General features: G+C 45.5%; 1 protein-coding gene across 1 annotated transcript in view; it reads left to right on the top strand.

The window, feature by feature from the left end:
- LOC144504637 (ras and Rab interactor 2-like) overlaps nucleotides 1-22310 on the top strand; it is a 156900-nt gene that overhangs the window by 95610 nt on the left and 38980 nt on the right. Inside the window, exons 4-5 of the mRNA XM_078230305.1 lie at nucleotides 9628-9722; nucleotides 14944-15136. Of these exons, the coding sequence (XP_078086431.1) occupies nucleotides 9628-9722; nucleotides 14944-15136 (288 nt within the window). The remainder of the gene's footprint in view (nucleotides 1-9627; nucleotides 9723-14943; nucleotides 15137-22310) is intronic.

A 22310-nucleotide genomic window follows, 5' to 3' on the forward strand; every position in this document is an offset into this window, starting at 1 on the left:
TTCAATGTAGTTTTGTGTGAAAATGATACCAGTCACTGGTGGTAACCTGAATTCTCCGCAGTGACTTTCAGAAAGTGGATTAACAATAGGTCATCACAATAGTTGGGGCGGTGGGGGGGGAGTAGTTGAGGTTCCAAGGCTGCCTTGTGGAGTTAGCGGTGTCGGTGAGAACATTCAGGAAGTTCACAATGTCCTCTGATTTAGTGTCCAGGTAGTGAATAGTGGCATAGTGTTCAGTCATCATGAATCTCGCAGCAATCCTATCCTCTATACCATGCACTTTGCAGTAAGGGTCACTGAAACAGGGGTCAAGTGTAGAGTGATGTCTTATTCATTGCACTAAGTCAGGAGTGATGTAGCCAATTACAACATGCTTGCTTCCAACTGACCTGGGTCAGGAAGTCAGCATGTGGATGTGGACTCTTCTTGGTCGACGAGTGTTGACTCTGTGTGTTGCAGTGCTTTTAGCTTTGAGCCTTCAAGGAAGTTATTTTTTTTTGTTCTACATTGGGAATATATGCATGGTGTGCAGTAACACACAATTTTCATAAGATGAGTGAGCACTCCATTGCACAAAATATGACGGCATGATAAAACTGAGGGAAAGTTATTCTGATGTTGCTTTGCACAAAAATAAATCCTTGGATGGTCGCTGGGTGTTTCTCCTTTTGGCTGCACTTAGTGTCTAAATTTCCTCTGACTGATTTCAACATGGCTGGTCAGTGGAGTCTGTTTTTGCCCACCCTTTGAGAACCTGAATGGATGAGTTGCTAAACTAGTGACTATGCTGTAGGAAGGTTGGAGGAGAAGTTACTGCTGTTAATGTACATGGAGATTTCTTTCAACACATTTACACTATGAAATTTATCACCATTTATGTTTCATTTATTTTCTATTCGCCCATGGGATATGAGCATCACTGGCTGGGCCAGGATTTATTGCCCATCCCTAATTGCCCTTGAACTGAGTGGCTTGCTAGAGGGCGACACGATGGCATGGTGGTTAACACTGCTACCTCACAGCGCCAGGGACCCGGGTTCAATTCCAGCCTCGAGTGTCTGTCTGTGTTGAGCTTGCACATTCTCCCCGTGTCTGCGTGGGTTTCCTCTGGATGCTCTGGTTTCCTCCCACACTCCAAAGATGTGCAGGTTAGGTTGATTTGCCTGGCTAAATTGCCCCTTAGTGTCAGGGGGATTAGCAGGGTAAATATGTGAGGTTACAGCGATGGGGCCTAGGTGGGATCCTTTTGGTGCAAGTTTGATGGGCTGAAAGGCCTCCTTCTGCACTGTAGGGATTCTATGATTCTAAGTTGTTGCTGTGGGTCATGAACGAATCACTTGTAGACCAGATAAGGATGGCAGATTTCCTTCCCTAATGGACATTAGTGAGCATTACAACAATCGACGGTGGTTTCATGGTCATCATTAGACCTTTTAATTCCAGATTGTTATTAAATTCAAATTTCACCATTTGCTGTGGTGGGATTCGAAACTGGGTCCCCAGAGCATTACACTGGGTTTGGATTACTAATTCAGTGACAATATCATTACGCCACAGCCTTCCCTCTGTGACCATTTCCTTTAACACCTCGATATGCTTTCTTAAAAGGGACAAAGTGGTTTAGGGAGGGAATTGTAGAGTGTCAGCCTGTGCTCTGGAGAGGTAGAGTAAGAGTTTTAACAACACCAGGTTAAAGTCCAACAGATTTATTTGGTAGCAAATACCATTAGCTTTCGGAGCGCTGCTCCTTCGTCAGATGGAGTGGAAATCTGCTCTCAAACAGGGCACAGAGACACAAAATCAAGTTACAGAATACACTCCGGAGAGGTGCACATCTAATCTGTCCCCCAGAAAGCCATCTTGCTGAGTTGCCTCGGTATACGAAAGGTGATTCAAATGCGTGGTGGGCAATTGTTTTAGCAGTGTCAGGACACTTCAGAATCACCTTGTTGTAGTTGCTGTGATGTCAGGTATCTCGCTAAAAATCAGTGTTCAATATAATGATGTGAAAATAAGTGGATACATTCTTCTCATGAAGTCTTCTCGTTATGAAGGTTGTTCATTAAAATGCACATTTCTTTTTTGTTTTTGGTAACAGCAAGATAAATTTCCAATGGCTTATCTTTCCCAAATGTGCTCACTGGCCCAAAAGTGAGAAAAGAGAAGTGGAAAAGTGGCCTCGCAGTTGGAGATCTCTTGCTCCAACCTGCCAATGTGGCGCCCTCTACAGGGGCCCTGTGGCACTCATGAGCAGAATAAGAAATAATGTGGCTCTTCAACCAGTCAGACTGAAGAATGCTCAGAGTCATGCAGGGACGGAGAAAGGAGTTAAATAGGTGCTGTAAAACGCGCCTGTTTGAATTTCTGGTTTTAGCATGCGGTTTTGGAGATGATTGATTTAACCTCGCCTGAGGGAGCTGAGGCAGATGGCTGCAGGTTTAGCACTCAGAGGCTGACTGGAGGCCATTTTCATGGAACAAGAAACATTAACTATATTACATAAGACAATATAGTTAAGAAAGCCCACCAATGCCTCTACTTTCTCAGAAGACTAAGGAAATTCGGCATATCCACTACAGCTCTCACCAACTTGCACAGATGCACCATAGAAAACATTCTTTCTGGTTGTATCATAGCTTGGTATGGCTCCTGCTCTATCCAAGACCGCAAAAAACTACAAAGGGTCTTGAATGAAGCCTAGTCCCTTCACCCAAACCAGCTCCCAACCATTGACACTGTCGCCAGTTCCTGCGGCCTCGGGAAAGTAGCCAGCATAATCAAGGACCCCACGCACCCCGGACATTCTCTCTTCCACCTTCTTCCATCAGGAAAAAGATACAAAAGTCTGAGGACACATACCAACTGACTCAAGATCAACTTCTTCCCTGCTGCTGTCAGACTTTTGAATGGACCTACCTTGCATTAAGTTGATCTTTCTCTACACCCTAGCTATGACTGCAATAGTACATTCTGCACTCTCTCCTTTCCTTCTCTATGAATGGTATCCTTTGTCTGTATAGCGCTCAAGAAGCAATACTTTTCACTGTATGTTAATACATGTGACAATAATAAATCGGATCAAATTAATAAAAAGGTGGAAAGGTTTCAACTCAGACACCAAAAAAATTGATTCAAACTCACGCTATCCTTTTTATCCCAGCAATACCCTAACAGACTCAACACATCAGTGAAGAGGAACCAGTACTTCCACACCATTTGCAAAGAAGTTTATTTTCCAGTCAACTTCTGAACATTCACTAGAAGTCCTTCCACAATTGGCAGCTCGCTTGAGATCCAGAAAACTCACCCTAAATTCACGACTAATTTAACTTTCAAGTAATACGTATGAGTTTCTTATCATTTTCAGCTCGAGAGAGAGAGTCTTAGACCTTTCTGCCTTCAGTCTATGACATAGCCACACCAACTGAAACTGATTTTCTTGTCTCCCTCCCCTCTGTGTGGGTCTTTTCTCAGATTCCCTGTTGCTAGACAACAGTAAGGAGTCTAACAACACCAGGTTAAAGTCCAACAGGTTTATTTGGTAGCAAACGCCACTAGCTTTCAGAGCGCTGCTCCTTCGTCAGGTGAGTGTGTGATCTGCTAACAAACAGCAAACCGGGCATATAAAGGCACAAACTCAAGTTACAGAATAATGAATAATGATTGGAATGCGAGTCTTTACAGCTAATCAAGTCTTAACAGTACAGACAATGTGACTGGAGAGAGCATTAAGCACAGGTTAAAGAGATGTGTATTGTCTCCAGACAGGACAGCCAGTGAGATTTTGCAAGTCCAGGCAAGTTGTGGGGGTTACAGATAGTGTGACACTATAGCGCTGCTCCTTCATCAGGTGAGTGGGAGTTCTGTTCACAAACAGGACATATAAAGACACAAACTCAGTTTACAAAACAATGGTTGGAATGCGAGTCTTTACAGGTAATCAAGTCTTAAAGGTACAGACAATGTGAGTGGAGAGAGGGTTAAGCACAGGTTAAAGAGATTGTCTCCAGCCAGGACAGTTAGTGAGATTTTTCAAGCCCAGGCAAGTCGTGGGGGTTACAGATAGTGTGACATGAACCCAAGATCCCGGTTGAGGCCGTCCTCATGTGTGCGGAACCTGGCTATCAGTCTCTGCTCAGCGACTCTGCGCTGTCATGTGCCGTGAAGGCCGCCTTGGAGAACGCTTACCCGAATATCAGAGGCCGAATGTCCATGACCGCTGAAGTGCTCCCCAACAGGAAGAGAACAGTCTTGCCTGGTTATTGTCGAGCGGTGTTCATTCATCCGTTGTCGCAGCGTCTGCATGGTTTCCCCAATGTACCATGCCTCGGGACATCCTTTCCTGTAGCGTATCAGGTACGTATCAGGTAGACCACGTTGGCCGAGTTGCAAGAGTATGTACCATGTACCTGGTGGATGGTGTTCTCACGTGAGATGATGGCATCCGTGTCGATGATCCGGCACGTCTTGCAGAGGTTGCTGTGGCAGGGTTGTGTGGTGTCGTGGTCACTGTTCTCCTGAAGGCTGGGTAGTTTGCTGCGGACAATGGTCTGTTTGAGGTTGTGCAGTTGTTTGAAGGCAAGAAGTGGGGGTGTAGGGATGGCCTTGGCAAGATGTTCATCTTCATCAATGACATGTTGAAGGCTCCGGAGAAGATGTCGTTGCTTCTCGGCTCCGGGGAAGTACTGGACAACGAAGGGTACTCTGTCCAGCGTGTCCCGTGTTTGTCTTCTGAGGAGGTTGGTGCGGTTTTTCGCTGTGGCGCGTCGGAACTGTCGATCGATGAGTCGAGCGCCATATCCTGTTCTTATGAGGGCATCTTTCAGCGTCTGTTGCGATCCTCCTCACCCTCACAGGGTATCCTGTGTATACGGAGGGCTTGTCCGTAGGGGATGGCTTCTTTAACGTGTTTAGGGTGGAAGCTGGAGAAGTGGAGTGTCGTGAGGTTATCCGTGGGCTTGCGGTACAGTGAGGTGCTGAGGTGACCGTCCTTAATGGAGATGCGTGTGTCCACAGCTAGACAACAGCACAGTTTTCTCAACTTTCCTGTGTTTGTTTTAACTACGCTAAGCTACTAACCTCTTGGTAACCCATCTTCTGGTGTTAACCCTTTCCAGTTCCTAGAACATGCTTCAACTGATTTACAAAGATGCTTTATGTTAAAAGACACTGCTGCTCAAGACCCTCTCCCCACCTCCTGCACATCTCAGAAGATCTTTCACATCAAAGAAATTCCTCACAGTGTGTAAGTTAAAAAGCATAAAACAGGAGGTTAGATTAGATTTAAATCATGTACATGAAGTGAGATAAAGATTGGGAACAGCAGATGGGATTAAGACAGAGAGATCAAGGAAACGGAAAAGATAAAAAAACTCAATCGCTTTAAATGTCCACCACTAACCACCTTGTGAAAAAACTAAGGCTCCACACTTGTAAAATTAAATTTCAGTGCCAATTACATTGCTTGTCATTTGCAACCATTTACCACGCTGTGGCTCAGAGTCAAACTTTTCTTGATAATGCTTGTATGAAGCAGATTGGAATGTTTTATAACGTTAAAGGGACGATGTAATGGTGAATTGTTGTTGCTAAAACAATAACTGCATGCAACAGCCAAAACCTCCTTGTGCCATCTCTGGTGGGGAGTTAGCGGACAAGGACTTAAACTCAACACTGAAATCAATGCAATGTTATGAAGTTTATCAGCTTGCCCTATTAGAGTGCCCCCTGTGGAGAAGTGGAGTACAGCAGCTTGTGGATTTCTGTGTTTTATCTGTGCAAGTGTGCAAGCTGAAACTTGCAGTTTGACGGTGTGTGCTGTTAGCTCCGCGTTATTCTCGCTGCAGAACCCGGATCAGATTTGGCTATCCACCCCCTATCAGGTACCTTCATGGTGGCACAGTGGTTAGCACTGCTGCCTCACAGTACCAGGGACCCGGGTTCGAATCCCGGCCTTGGGTTTGCTGTCTGTGTGGGGTCTGCACGTTCTCCCCGTGTCTGCGTGGGTTTCCTCCGAGTGCTCCGGTTTCCTCCAATAGTCCGAAAGACGTGCTGGTTAGGTGCATTGGCCATGCTAAATTCTCCCTCCGTGTACCCGAACAGGCGCTGGAGTGTGGCGACTCGGGGATTTTCACAGTAACTTGATTGCAGTGTTAATGTGACACTAATAAATAAACTTCAAGTTGTCTTTTTATGGTTGCTGCCATTAACAGTTATGTGGGTGGCATGGTGGCACAATGGTTAGTACTGCTGCCTCACAGTGCCAGGGACCTGGGTTCGATTCCCGGCTTGGGTCACAGTCTGTGTGGAGTTTGCACGTTCTCCCCGTGTCTGCGTGGGGGTTTCCTCTGGGTGCTCCGGTTTCCTCCTACAGTCTGAAAGACGTGCTGGTTAGGGTGCATTGACCCGAACAGGTGCTGGAGTGTGACGACTAGGGGAATTTCACAGTAACTTCATTGGTATTAATGTCAGCCTTACTTGTGACTAATAAATAAACTTTAACTTTTAAAAATGCAATTAAAAATGTGTGAATACGTTATCAACTGACAGAAATGTTTAAAATGTTGATTTTGTGGTGCATGTTTGTTGGCTGAGCAAATATCGCAATCATTTTGTGCCAGCAGCTTCACTCACTGGGGTCCAATTACAAAATAACTTTCTTGGGCAAATGTCGGCATGATTCCAGTTTTTATTCAATTTTTATTCATTCGTGGGACATGGTGGTTGGCCAGTATTTATTGCCCATCTGTAGTTGCTCAGAGGACACTTGAAAGTCAACCACATTGCTGTGGCTCTGGAGTCACATGTAGGCCAGACCAGATCAGGACGGCAGATTTCCTTCCCTAAAGGACGTTAGTGAACCAGACGAGTTTTCCCGACAATCGGTTCATGGTCATTAGTAGATTTTTAATTCCAGATTTTTCAAAAATTGAATTCAAATTCCACCATCTGCCGTGACGGGATTCGAACCCGGGTCCCCAGAACATTAGCTAAGTTTCTGGATTAATAGTCCAGCGGTAATACCATTGGGCCATCGCCTCCCCCTTAAAAAAAAATGGGTGGTAAATGTGTGTAGAGCCCTTTGTGAACTGGTGGAAACCAAAGTCGCTGAAACAGAAGTGACTGCAGAGCAACAATCAGCAAAGCAAATGAAAGCCGAACTCTAGAGTCAAACTGTTAGTCACATAGTCAAAGATGTTGTGTTAAAATAGTGCCATGTACTAATTGGGAATGCACCTTGAATATTGTATCTAATTTTTATCAAATCACGAGGGGCTATTCACGTCTAGTAGGCTAAGTTCTAAATTTTATTTATTAGTGTCACAAGTCGGGTTACATTAACACCGCAATGAAGTTACTGTGAAAATCCCCCAGTCGCCACACTCCAGCACCTGTTCGGGTACACTGAGGGTGAATTTAGCACGGCCAATGCACCCTAACCAGCACGCCTTTCGGACTGTGGGAGGAAACTGGAGGAAACTCATGCAGACACAGGGAGAACGTGCAGACTCCGCACAGACAGTGACCCAAGATGTAAAAGAAAGCCATGAGAATGATCACTGGTGTCAAAGCAAAAGTTTTCTTTTAAATGACTTGCATTTATATAGCGCCTTTCATGACCTCAGGATGTCCAGCTAATTACAGCTAATAAAGTATTTTTGAAGTGTCATCACTGTTGTAATGTAAGAAGGACGGCACGATGGCACAGTGGTTAGCACTGCTGCCTCACAGTGCCAGCGACCCAGGTTCAATTCCGGCCCTGGGCCACTGTCTGTGTGCACGTTTGCACGTTCTCCCCGTGCCTGCGTGGGTTTCCTCCGGGTGCTCCGGTTTTCTCCCACAGTCCAAAGATGTGTAGGTTAGATGGATTGGCCATGCTAAATTGCCCCTTAGTGCCCCAAGGTATGTCGGTTAGATGGGATTAGCCATGGTAAATATGTGGGATTATGGGGACAGGGCGGGAGAGAGGGCCTGGGTGGGATACTCGTTCAGAGAGTCAGTGCAGACTTGATGGGCTGAGTGGCCTCTTCTACACTGTAAGGATTCCATGAAATGCAGCAGGCATCCAATTTGCCTATTGGCTCCCATAAACAGCAGTGTAATACTGACCAGAAATTTCTGTTTGTCGTGATGTTGATTGAGGGGTAAATATTGGTTAGGATATTCCCCTATCCTTACTGCCCTAGCCTTTTCTCATCCCCCCCGCCCCCCACCCCCTTCAAAATAACATCAGGGAAGCTTGATGGCTACTTGAGAGAGCAGACAGTATCCACATTTTAACATTTCATCCAAATGATGGCAGCTCTTCACGGTCCAGCAATCCCTCAGAACCACACTGGGGGGTCGGCCTTGATTTTTGTGCTCAAATCCTTGATTTGGACTTGAAGCCACAACCTGCTGATTCCCAGTGAGTGGAGTGCTGCCAACTGAGCCAACACGAGCAATGAGAAAAGACTGGAGAAGCTTGGGCTTCTCGACCTTAAGAGGAGGTGCCAAGAGAAACCGGTACCGACTGGGGGATGTGGAAGGGCGGCACGGTGATACAATAGTTAGCACTGCTGCCTCACAGTGTCAGGGACCCGGGTTCAATTCCCGGCTTGGGTCACTGTCTGTATGGAGTTTGCACATTGTCCTCGTGTGGGTTTCCACCGGGTGCTCCGGTTTCTTCCCACAGTCCAAAGATATGCGGGTTAGGTTGATTAGCTATGCTAAATTGACCCTAATGTCAGGGGATTAACAGGGTAAATATGTGGGGTTACGGGAATAGGGCCCAGGTAGGATTGTGGTTAGTACAGACTCGATGGGCCGAATGGCCTCCTTCTGCACTGTAGGATTCTATGATTCTTAGAAATAACGTGGGAGTGGGATGAATTGATGAAATCCTCCAGATTGAGGGGCGAGTGTAAAGCAAGTGGATTGACAGGGGATCCGGCTTCACCCAGAGTGATCAATGTATAGGATTCATTTCTGGGGAATCTAATGGAGGAAGTGACCCTAGAATAATTCCTCCACAAAGGGAAATGGGAGCCACTTTCCCTTGTCGGGCACTCAGGGATTTGCCAAATAACGCTGCCTGTTCTTGGGGATAGGGTTGGATTTCCAATTGAGGTGGTTGGTTTATTTTTGCTCACTCAAGAAAATTGCACCTGAAGATTAGAAAGGCACTGATGCTGTTTGTACAACTGGTTCCTTTTTTCTATAACCCAGAACCTGCAGGATTGCTCATGACGTGGGAATGTCTTTGATTGAGTTTACTGAATGTTTTTGTTGGAACGTGAACCACCAGGAAACGCAGCTTTTACTGTAGACACAGGTGAAGTTTGCAAGCAAATCCAAAGTAAAAGCTATTCATTTTCCATTTAGTCTTGGATTTTTTTTTTCGCCCCGGAGCGAAATGTTATTCGGAAGCTGCATGAAATGTCTGTCCGTCACTTTCAGTTTGACACAAGGACAGTGTGCATTCCAAAGTATCTGTTATTAATGGGAGTATTGATGCCGAACGTAGTACAGGGATAGTCCTGTCCGAAATACTTTTGTGTTCTTAACGACACTCTGCAGACTGGTTAATCTTGCTCTCAGCTCGCCTTCTCCGCTGTCTAACAACAGACCTTTGTCTTCCCATTCCAGTTGATTGACACACTTGCCTTGGAGATTGGAGAACTAAAAATGGTTCATTCAATTCCTGACGCAGATGAAGATGATCAGTATACCCAGTGGCTGCGGTAAGTTTTCCTATCGTTTTAAGTGGCGCATCCTTTCCTGCCATCAGCCCCCATTCATAGAATCATTCAATGAAGAGGAGGCCAATTAACCCATCTAGTCTGTACCGACTCTCCGACAGAGTATCTTGCCCAGGTCCTCTCCCCCACTCTATCCCCATAACCTCACGTCCTTCCCATGGCCAATCCATCTGGGGACAATTTAGCATGGCCATACCACTTAACCTACGCATCTTTGGCTTGTTTTCTGTCTGCATCTATAATGTACCTCAGCTCTTAAATGTATATGGAATTGTCAAGCCACATCTTAAAGTAAAACATTTATTGATTAGTGTCACAAGTTGGCTTCCATTAACAGTGCCATGAAGTTACTGTGAAAATCCCCTAGTCGCCACACTCCGGCGCCTGTTCGGGTACACTGAGGGAGAATTTAGCATGACCAATGCACCTAATCAGCATGTCTTTTCAGACTGGGAGGAAACCCAAGCAGACACAGGGAGAACATGCAAACTCCACACAGACAGTGACCCAAGCCGGGAATCGAACCCGGGTCCCTGGCACTGTGAGGCAGCAGTGCTAACCACTGTGCCACCATGCTGCCCTGAAGAGATCCTTTTAGATGGATTCCTTGTTTGTAATTCTTTTCATGGGGCATGAGGCGTCACTGGCTGGGCTAGCCTTTATTGCCCATCCCCATTGATCCTTGAACTGAATGGCTCACAAGGCCATTTCAGAGGGCAGTTAAGAGTCAACCACATTGCTGTGGGTCTGGAGTCACATGTAGGCCAGATTGCGTAAGGATGGCAAATTTCCTTCCCTAAAGGGGCTTTAAGTGAACCAGATGGGTTTTCCGACAATTGACAATGGTTTCAAGGTAACCAAATTGATGCTAGCTTTGGATTCAAGGATTGAATAATTGGAATAAAATTCCCTCAACTGCCCTCGCTGGGATTTGAACCGGCTCCCCAGAGCATTAGTCTGGCCCTCTGGATTACTAATCCATTGACATTACCACTAAACCACCGTCCTGCCTGATCCTCTCCCTGCATGGGCTTCTTACACAGTTAGGATTTCAAGTTTTTTTTCTTAGGTTGCATATTGTTGAAATTAATCAAACTTTGTTTTTGCTTTTTTGGGAAAATAAAACAAGTAGTAATAAATTTCATATAAAGTTTGTTTGTATCTTGTACATTTTCTGTAACCTACTGGTCAGTAATTCTGACCAGAATCTTTGTTTTGGAACTTCCCAATTATAAAAGTTTTGATTTGCTTTATTGTATTGTTTCAATGTCCAGTTGATGTAGATGTCTTCATCATAAAAAAAATAAGTTTCCATCATGTTGCTTCTTGCTTTTCCTGGTTTCTAAACCCCAGCATTCAATTTAAGGCATGTAAATAGGTCATAGAATCATACAATTATGTACTAATACTGCACAGAGGAGGCCATTCAGCCCATTCTGTCTGTGCTGGCTGTTTAAGGGCAGAATCTTCCTGGTCCCATGGCTTGAAGATGGGACCAGGTGGAATTTCAGGGAAGGTGGCATTCAGCCAGCTGTGCATTTCTTACTGGTAACGCCAATCTAAATAAATAACTGCCCGTCTTGTGGGCTGATTGGGGGCACTGCCGTCAGTGGCGGACGGGCCCTTTCCTGCACTAACCCTGCCAATCAGACACGCAGCAATCAGTGGGCATAGCCACTGTCCTGTGAAGGGGTCGCCACTGTTTATTTCATGGACCGTTTCAGAGGGTGCATCGAGATGGAGGAACCATCATGGGTTGCTCTCCAAAAAGGGCAGTGCCTGTTATTCCAAGGCCCTGATTGGGGTTCGCAACCTCAGTGACCCGGATGCAGCCTCTTAATTGGTCACCTTTGGGGAGATCTCCCAGACAGGTAGGACAGGGTCGGGACCTGGATTTGATTTGATTTATTATTGTAACAACTGTTGGGATAGAGTGAAAAGTATTGTTTCTTGCCTGCTATACAGACAGAACATACCATTCATAGAGTACACAGAGAGAAGGAATGGAGAGAGGGCAGAATGTAGTGTTATAGTCATAGTTAGGGTGTAGAGAAAGATCAATTTAATATATGGAATTGGTGCTAACACTGGCTCATAGCAAAAGGCAGAAGATTCTGCCCAGAAAGAGCAACCATTAGTCCACTCGGCCCTGCAGTTTTATCCACTTCAGCTATTTAATTTATTTAGTTTATTAGTCACAGGTAGGCTTACATTAACACTGCAATGAAGTGACTGTGAAAATCCCCTAGTAGCCACACTCCAGCACCTGTTTGGGTACACTGAGGGAGAATTTAGCATGGCCAATGCACCTAAACAATTTATCCAATTCTTATCATTTTTAAATCTGCTGTCAGAATATCCCAGATCATAACCTGTTACGCTTTTTTAAAAAAACAACCTCATCCCACCAATGATGATCAAGAAACAGTGAAAATGCAAATTGATATTAAAATGACAAATTAAATAGTAACTTTGAAATTAATCAAACATTCTTCCTTTCGAGGGATCAGATTATTACGTGGCAGTAAAGATGTGTAGCTTGAAAAATTATTTAGAGCGGGCTTTTATTCCCATCAAAAAGGTGAGGCTGATGCAGCAAAATAGAAATCTCGCTGTAAAGTCGCTTTGTGTTGCTGGATTAGCAAATTATATATTTAAGCTCTGTATCCGTGTGAGCAATCTGGGCCAGCATTCTGATGCAGTACTGCAAGATGTACTGCTGCGCTGTGGGTGCAGTTCCGTGGACTTGATGTTAAACTGAGATGCTATCTGCCTGTTCTGGGGTGAACAATGATGGTTGTGTAGCTGCGTTTCTAAAAGAGAAGATGTGGCTCCCTTGGTCTGCTAGCCAACATCCTTCCTCCTTTCAACAAGCCCCAGAAAACAAAGTTAGTCAGTCATTCATCCCTCTCTGGGATGTTGCTGCCATCGTATCGCTGTTGCATTCACTTATATCGGTCAGTGCACCTCAAAAGTAATTGAAGGGTGGCACGGTGGCTCAGTGGTTAGCACTGCTGCCAACGGCTCCAGGGACCCGAGTTCGATTCCGGCCCCGAGTCACTGTCTGCGTGGAGTTTGTACGTTCTCCCCGTGACTGCGCGGGTTTCCTCCGGGTGCTCCGGTTTCCTCCCACAGTCCAAACATGTGCAGGTTAGGTGCATTGACCATGCTAAATAGCACCTTAATGTCTGAGGATGTGTAGGTTAGAGGAGTTAGCGAGATAAATGTTTGGGGTTACGGGAATAGGGAAGGGGGTGGACCTGGTTAAGTTGCTCTGTTGGAGAGTCAGTGCAGACTTGATGGGCCAAATGGCCTCCTTCTGCACTGTAGGGATTCTATAATCTATGAATGTGTGAAACATATTGAAAAAACTTACTGAGCACAACACTTACCATATTGAAGACAATTTACACCTCCATAAAGTTGGTGTAACATGGGGACAGCTCAGCAGAATCGGTTAGACCAATGGAAGGTTATTGTAGTGGACCTATTAAATTCAAGTTTTTTTCCCCTGTGCTCCCAAACAGAAATGCAAATAAATAAAGCAAGAAAATTGTCGCAACATTCGATGTCAATGTTCAGCCAGTGGGACCCACCCCAAAATCTCTCTCTCTTGTTCAAGGGAAATTCCTAGCTACAAGTAACGTTCGCCTCACCTTTATATTAAAATCAACAGTGTAACTGATGCAGCTGTTATCAAATTGCATTGCTTTTGCATGCTTTACCGATTTAACCAGTCACGCAGGCTTTGACTTTTCACTGTTTAGACATAATAGTATGACCAAACTGCCTGACACTGACCAGAATCGATGGGTTCTGTGTGGGTTTCCTCCGGGTGCTTCGGTTTCCTCCTACAGTCTGAAAGACGTGCTGGTTAGGTGCATTGGTCATGCTAAATTTTCCCTCAGTGTCCTCATTGGGGAGGCAGTAGCGTAGTGGTACTTTCATTGGACTAGTAATCCAGAGACCCAGGGTCCCACCACGGCAAGTGGTGAAATTTGAATTCAATAAAAAATCTGGAATTAAAAAGTTCAATGATGGAACCATTGTCAATTGTCATTGATTGTTCTAAAAACCCATCTGGTTCACTAATGTCCTTCAGGGAAGGAAATCTGCCATCCTTACCTGGTCTGGCCTACATGTGACTCCAGACCCAGTGCAAAGTGGTTGACTCTTAAATGCCCTCTGAAATGGCCCAGCAAGTCACTCAGTTCAAGGGCAATTAGGGCTGGGCAATAAATGCTGACCCAGCCGGCTACGCCCACATCCCATGAACAAATAAGAAGAAAAGTACCCGAACAGGTGCCGGAGTGTGGTGACTAGGGGATTTTCACAGTAACTTCATTGCAATGTTAATGTAAGCCTACTTGTGACACTAATAAATAAACTTTAAAAAAACTAAACAATGGTTACCGGTCATGTACCCATTGTAGTTGTGCTAAGAGAAGCATCCCACTTGCCAGTGCAAATCAGACTTTCATCCTGAGCTTTAACTGTGATACACACTCATATAAACCATCTGGTGTTTGTTACCACCACTTTATTTGGCATTTATTTCCCCCCTTCAGTTTATCACTGGAAATTCCTGCTTGAGTTTTGCTTCAAAGTTACCAAAAGCCCTCCACTACCAAACCTAGTGGCTGCTCAGCGTAGACCAGGTGTTGATGGCTATTGAGATGCCAAAGGCCTCACACCCGAGCTGGTTAAAGGCTTCACATTCTGCATAGATGCACTTTTTAGAGAAGCTAGGTTGTGACTTGAGTCTTTTAAAGTTGGACTGTAACCGGGTGATGAAAAGTATTTCTAAAATGTCTGTGGAATTTGCCCGTCCTCCCCGTGTCTGCGTGGGTTTCCTCTGGGTTCTCCAGTCTCCTCCCACAGTCCCAAAGATGGGCAGGTTTAGGTGAATTGGCCATGGTAAAATTGTCCCTTCAGTGTCCAAAGATGTGTACGTTAGATGGTTTTGCCATGAGAAATGTGTGGGTTTACAAGGATAGGGCGCGGGAGAGGGCCTGGATAAGATACTACGTCACAGAGTCGGTGCAGACTCAATGGACTGAATGGCCTCTTCTGCACTGTACGGATTCTATGAAAATTATGGTCCCAAGATAAAATGCTATACCTTGCTGTTTGCATACAGATGTAACTGCCTATTTTCACCATGTAGTTTAGTTGCCTACACATTTCTCATTATGTTGAGCAGTACGCAAGAGGACATGGACTATGACTATCAGAAAGAAGAAACTGCTAAGTACTGGATGAGGGATTCTGGCTACGAAAGCTTCTTGTGTAACCTCAGCATTTTTGATCGGCTTCTGCACACCCACCAAGTCTGGCTCCACCTCACCCTGAGTGACGAGGACGCTCTACGCATTCTGCAGCCCGAGGATGCAGGGGTAAGTTGTTGCCCTTAATCTTTTTCAGAGGACAAGTGGCATGTCTCCAAATGTGATGCAACATGTGGTAAGCTACTTCTGAACATTATTGTTTTCAAAGAATACCCTGGCGAAAAGTCTGACAGCTCAATTATCCCACTTCCATCTGAAAAATATACTTCCAATCTACTTTTTAAAAAAAAGAAATCTTAAGTTGAAGAAAAATTGTAAAACCGTCCACAGGATGTCTGATGTTCCTGTTTGGCTTTAGTCGGTAGCATGTTCTTGCAGTTCTGTTTTTATTTATTGCTGGGTTGTGGGCATCCGTGGCTGGGCCAGCATTTATTGCCCTTGAACTGAGTTGACTTGCTGGGCCATTTCAGAAAGCAGGTAAGAGTCAACCTGTGGATCTGGAGTTGCATTTAGGCCAATATAAAGGCAAAATACTGCGGATGCTGGAATCTGAAACAAAAACAGAAAGATGCTGGAAAATCTCATCAGGCCTCGCAGCATCTGTGGAGGGAGAATAGAGCCAATGTTTTGATCTGGATGACCCTTTGTCTCCACTCTTTTTGTCACATCTAGGACAGACCGGGTAAGGACAAGAGATTTCCTTTCCTAAAGAACATTAGTGAACCAGATGTGTTTTTACAACAACCAACAATGGTTTCATGGTCACCATTAGACTTTTAAGTCCAGATTTTTTTTATTGAATTCAAATTTCACCATCTGCTGTGGTGGGATTCGAACCAGAGCATTACCCTGGGTCTCTGGATTAGTAGTCATGTGGCATTACCACTACTCCACCTTCTCCCCGAATGAGGTGTTGAAACTTGACTTGCCTGCCTAACCTTCAGACCCCTGTGCACTCTTTAACTGTGGTGGGGGAGGGGTTTCAGACTAGGCCTAGGAATGTCAGATTCCTCTCTTCAGTGAGACCAACCTCTCATGCTTCAACACAATTCAGATTGGCATTGCCCACGGCTGCCATCTCTCAGGGTTTGTCAATCAGCTGGTCAGATCTGGAAAATAAATTTCTGTCACCAGCTCCTCAAAAAGCCCATGCCAGCATTGCTGTTCTTTCCAGCAATGCCCAAGCTGTAACTTTGCTTCACTTCAACAATGCTCTTAATTGTAATCTCTATTTCCTCTGCACAATCCTCATCTATCATTCCCACACAGTTGTGTGTCTACCTCTCTCATCACTCCCTGTACGAATCCCTTTTGTCTGGTTTCTGTCTTGTGCACAGTACTGAGACAGCCCTAGTCCGAGCTATTCCAGACATCCCTTGTGACAAAAACCACAATACGCTATCCCTGACAACACTCTCTCTTTCTGATTTAATAGACAGAGCATCTGCATCCTGTTGCTGCGCTAAGTCATCCTGCCATATCCCCCTGTCCTCAGCAGCCTCCATTGGCTCTCCACCCCTTAGATAATCCAGTTCTAATCCTCGTTGCAAATCCCTCAAATTTAGCTGTCTTTTCTTTCAGCTCCTCCCGCCTTTGCACCTTCTCTTCCATCAGCGGTTTGCAGTCTTCCGTTGTCCAGAATGTTCTTCCCGAACCCCTTCAGTTCCTACGTGCTTCCACACTTCCAAAGCATCCCGAAGACTACTTATTCTAGCCGTGGCCTCCCACTGCGTGCGTTTTTTGCATTTGCGAAATGCATCGTGTTAACATAGTTAACTATTGATGTCAAAGTTGTTGCTGGTCGGGCAGAGATACAACCAAACACGACTGCCATGGTCAGGTGGTGAAACATTTTGCTTCTGAAGGTTATTCTTTTCCTAATATGCTGACTCATTTTTCGAGTAAACACCAAAGGCTGATGTTTGTCCAGTTTGTAGAAATGCTCTCTGATAAGTCCTTGGGGAAACTGGCAGTGGAATATTGAATCTCTGTGCTGTTCACATGTAAATAGCAGAATCGTGCCACTGAGTTCCTGCAGGTTAGAGTGAAATTTAGCATCTGAAATTAAAAACAGGATGAGTTTGCCAGCTTTTCCATTGTGGTAAACTGGTATTTAACTGTGCTGTCACCAGGATGCTGGGGAGAGTTACTGCTCTGGGATGTCTTTTAAAACTACTAAGTTTTTCCACACTTTATACAAATATTGACATTTGGTTTCAACTAAATAAAGAATACGCAGTATTAGAAGCATAATAAAGAGAGTCAATCAAATAGAAGATGATAAGCAGGAGATCAGGCCAAAACCAGGGATAGTGAAGGGTAGAGAAGGAGGAGTGCAGATATACTGATGATGGCAACCATATATAGGTAGAGATAAGAACATAATTGTAGTATTAATCCTCTGAAAGATAGCAAGATCCAATTGAAAATAATCCAATCTTCTCTTGCAGGTAAGTCCAAAAATGTCAAGCAGTCCAAAGATGCGTGGGTTAGGTTGATTGGCCATGATAAATTGCTCCTTAGTGTCAGGGGATTAGGAGGGTAAAGGTGTGGGGTTACGGGGATAGGACCTGGCTGGGAGGTGCAGGCTCGATGGGCCAAATGGCCTCGCTCTGCACTGCAGGCTCTATGAATAAGTAAGATGACCGAGGAGAGAGCTATATGTCTTTGAAATTGTTTAAGCGCGATCCTATCAGCCATTCACATCCTGCTGCCACTGCAAGTGAGGACGGATTCAACGTCCCGCTGCTGCGGGTGAGAACGGAGAATCTGGCGCTCAGCCAAATCTCCATTCACCGCGGCAGAACCAGAAAATGCCGCCAGCGTGAACAGCCAGAAAGTTCCCCCTTTAGTGTACAGGTAGAGTGAACGAGCCATTTAAATTGGTCAGTCAGCATAAGGCTAGAGGACACCAGAACAAAGTTCACAAGCGTCAAGCAAGATTAAAATACCGTTTTCATCCCCACAAAATGGTAGACTTGGGGAAGAGTTCCAGAGAAGAGCATTGATTCACGGTCAGTCGGCAACTTTAAGAGGAGTCTAGATATCATTGAGAGTTATAGTGCTGTCAGAAGGTAGTTTACTGAAGGGACTTGCTGATCCTTTAAGTGAACACTCAGTACAGGAGAAATAAAGATTCAAAAAACTCTTAATTGGAAAGTGACATAAAAACATTAGAAATAGGAGCAGGAGGAAGCAAACTATTTTCATTGCCTGTGTCTGCTCAAGTGATGTGGAGATGCCGGCGTTGGACTGGGGTGAACACAGTTTTAACAACACCAGGTTAAAGTCCAACAGGTTTATTTGGTAGCAAATACCATTGCTACCATCTGCTCAAATGGTACAGCCAAGAGTTTGCCTTCCATGACCTGGTGCATTCGCACAGCGCGGCACTGGTAAATGATTGCCGTGCAGGGGTTGGAACCAAGGCAACTCTGAGAATGGGAAGGTAATTAGCGAGGCCTTGGACTGATTGAGAATCCTGAGAGAGGAGACAAGAGGGCACAAAGAACTAGGAATGGATTCACAGGGCTGGGGATGGCAGAGGGTAGGAAGGAACCACCCTATAATCAGCCTTGTTCAGAGGCCTGGGATGATGATTAATCATATCATAGAATCCCTACAGTGCAGAAGGAGGCCATTTTGCCCATTGAGTCTGTACCCAGGCCCTATCCCCGTAACCACATGAATTTACTTTTGCTAGTACTGCTGACACTAAGGGGCAATTTAGCATGGCCAATCAACCTAACACATTTTTCCTGTCCTGCACATCTTTGGACGGTTGGGGGGAAACCAGAGCATCCTCGTGTCTGCGTGGGTTTCCTCCACATGCTCCAGTTTCCTCCCACAGTCCAAAGATGTGTGGGTTAGGTTGATTGGCCATGCTAAATTGCTGCTTAGTATCAGGGGATTGGCAGTGTAAATACGTAGAGTTACAGGGATAGGGCCTGGGTGGGATTGTTGTTGGTGTAGGTTTAATGGGCCAAATGGCCTCATTCTGCACTGTGGGGATTCAGTGATTCTATGACCTGGACTACAGCCCAATTAATGGCGGCATTCTGATGGCAAAAATGCCACCCACCAGGCAGTCCATCAGCAATATTCCAGCGTGGAGAGACCAGTAAACACAGAGCGGGAGGAATTAAGCTCTGAAACACTCAGCCTCTGTGCAATGAGTAGGAGAGTGGTGGAGTGTTACCGTGAAACTCTGAACAAAGAGACACAGAGTCAATTCCACTCCAGGAAGAGCAGGGAGGTGCCGTGTGGTGAAGTCTTTCAACAGGCACGTTGCTGAACCTGCAGGGTTACCTTGCAGCTGATGGGAAGATAAAAGTTTTCACATCAATGATGAGGCAGCCCTGGCAGAATTCCAGGCCAGATTCTTTAACACGACACTGGTGAACATTACATTCAGAAATTAAAAAATGCAAGAGGTTTACAGAGTTATAATTTAGATGGAGGGAGTTCCATGAAAACTAATCTGTTTTAAAAAGTGGTTCTTCAATCAAAAAAGGGTTTGGGAACCATTGGACTAAAACTGTTAATCATCATTATGGCCTGACACATTAGCATAGCCAGAGCTCAGCATCTGCCATCTTGAGAGTCAGCGGGGAACGCCACTGATTTGATAGACCTGCTGCCATTTTACGCTCAATTGAGAATTGATTGGCAGTAGGTGGAACTTCTGTCTGCCCTTGGATGGCAATCCCACCTTGGAGAGCAGTCAGCCAATTAGATTGTACCTCCAGGCACAGCACTGCCATGGCCGGAAGAGGTACTGCAGCACCATGCCTCAGCCCAAGTCCCAGGATCGCACTTCTGGGGGCAGGAGGATGCATGGGGTGTGGGGGTGGGTGGAGTAGGTAGGCTGGGGCGAGGGAGGGACAAGAGTCCCAGGTCCCTGAGGGCAGGATGCCTCACGTCCCAAGTGGTCTTTAGATTTAGCACCTCTCCCCTTCCCATCCGAGGTCAAGGGTGAAGGTTTTTTCTGTTCGGCACCCTGATTCAAACAGCATCCGATAGCCTAAAATTTAAAACTGGGCGGGAAAGGCCCTTAAGAGGCCACTTGGAGCAGCAAGGTGGCACAGCGGTTAGCACTGCCGCCTCTCAGCCCTGGGTTCGATTCCCGGATTGGGTCACTGTCTGTGCGGAGTCTGCACGCTCTCCTTGTGTCTGCGTGGGTTTCCTCCGGGTGCTCCGGTTTCCTCCCACAGTCCAAAAGACGTGCTGATTAGATGCATTAGCCATGCTAAATTCTCCCTCCGCGTACCCGAACAGGCGCCGGAGTGTGGCGACTAGGGGATTTTCACAGTAACTTCATTGCAGTGTTAATGTAAACCTACTTGTGACACTAACAAATAAACTTAAAAATTAATAGGGGCATGGGCGGGTTTCCCATCACAAGACCATTGATTGATTAGATTGCTCCTCCTGCCTCCCCTGTACTGCCTCAATTTGACCACAACTATTGATATCTTGTGGAATGGTTCCACAGATTTCTCCCTGCCACTCCCTCTGCACATCTCGCTACTCCAGATATATATGAAGTAAATGCATACCGTTATAACCTTACATTCTACATACAGGAAGGAAGTTGAGCATGATATGAGTTGCTTAAAAGCACAAAGCAAACTAATGTCTACTATTACAAGCCATGATATCTGGAATGTAAACTGATGTCTGAGTTACGATCATCAGTCCTACTAAGGATAAGAGTTATCGCTGCGAGTTACAATGCAAAAATAGGCTCTGTTAAATCTTCTTGAAGATGACCATATCTAGATGTCCATGGGGCGGTGAATGCTATTTCTAAACCACTTAGCAGCCTGCCGTGAGAAATTAAGCAACAAAACAATAACAACTGATATTTATAAAGCACCTTTACCACAGAAAAATGTTCCAAAGTGCTTCCCAAAAGCAAATTGAGGCAATAGTGGATGCTGAGACAAAAATGGAGATATTAGGAGAAGCGACAGTAGCTTTGCCAAAAGAGAGCCAAGGAGGGTCTTGCGTGATGTGGAGGAGTTTAGGGAGGGAATTGCAGACCCAGGGTGGAATTTTCCGGCCAAGCTCGCACCAAATTCGAAAAATCCCGGACCTTTGCATGGTCCGCCCCCGCATGGGCGTTCCACACCCCCCCCCCTCCCCCCCAATGATTCCCGTGGAGTATGGGATGGGACAATTCCCCCTAAGAGTCTAGCTGATTTAAAAACCAAGTGCCAGCGATGCAACAAAGAGAGAAGGAATACATAATATATCGGCCGGATTCAAAGGATAAATTGCAGAACTGAAAGAGGTTGCAGAAATTGGGAGAGACGAAGCCATGAAGAGATCTTGGCGGCACGGTGGCACAGTGGTTAGCACTGCTGCCTCACAGCTCCAGGGACCTGGGTTCGATTCCCGGCTTGGGTGGCTGGCTATCTGTGTGGAGTTTGCACATTCTCCCCGTGTCTGCGTGGGTTTCCTCCGGATGCTCCAGTTTCCTCCCACAGTCCGAAAGACGTTCTGGTTAAGTGCATTGGCTGTGCTAAATTCTCCCTCAGTGTACCCGAACAGGCGCTGGAGTGTGGCGACTAGGGGATTTTCATATTAACTTCATTGCAGTGTTAATGTAAGCCCACTTGTAACTAATAAATAAACTTTAAACTTAGATTTAAACAGGAGAATTGAGAATTTCAAATAGGGGGATCTAAGAACCGATGTAGGTTGCCAAGGACACGAATGGTGGACAAGAGGAACTTGTTGTTGGATAAACTGTGGTCCGCAAGCAATTCTCATCGTCAGAAAAGGTTAATTCTGATATATTTTGGTTTTATTACTTCCCTGTGCTTTATCAAATGGTTCCAGTCACGGCATTTGAAATGATTAATAGTTAATCTGGAGCTTTTCACCAAAATAAATATGCCAACTGTCCCAAGTTCTACTTGGACTATTTTTAAAAAAATGTTATTATTGTCACAAGTCGGCTTACGTCAACGCTGCAATGAAGTTACTGTGAACATCCCCTAGTTGCCACACTCCGGCGGCTGTTCGGGTACACTGAGGGAGAATTTAGCACCTAACCAACATGTCTTTTTGGAGTGTGGGAGGAAACCGGAGCACCCGGAGGAAATCCATGCAGACACTGGGAGAACGTGCAGACTCCACACAGACAGTGACCCAAGCCGGGGAATCGAACCCGGGTCCCGGCGCTGTGAGGTGGCAGTGCTAACCACTGTGCCACCGAGCCGCCCTCCATGTGGTTCTTCCTGTCTCTTTGTACGTGTTTGCAAGTCAACATCAA

Source organism: Mustelus asterias, chromosome 15 (assembly GCF_964213995.1).
Source record: "Mustelus asterias chromosome 15, sMusAst1.hap1.1, whole genome shotgun sequence".
Classification (NCBI taxonomy): Eukaryota; Metazoa; Chordata; class Chondrichthyes; order Carcharhiniformes; family Triakidae; genus Mustelus; species Mustelus asterias.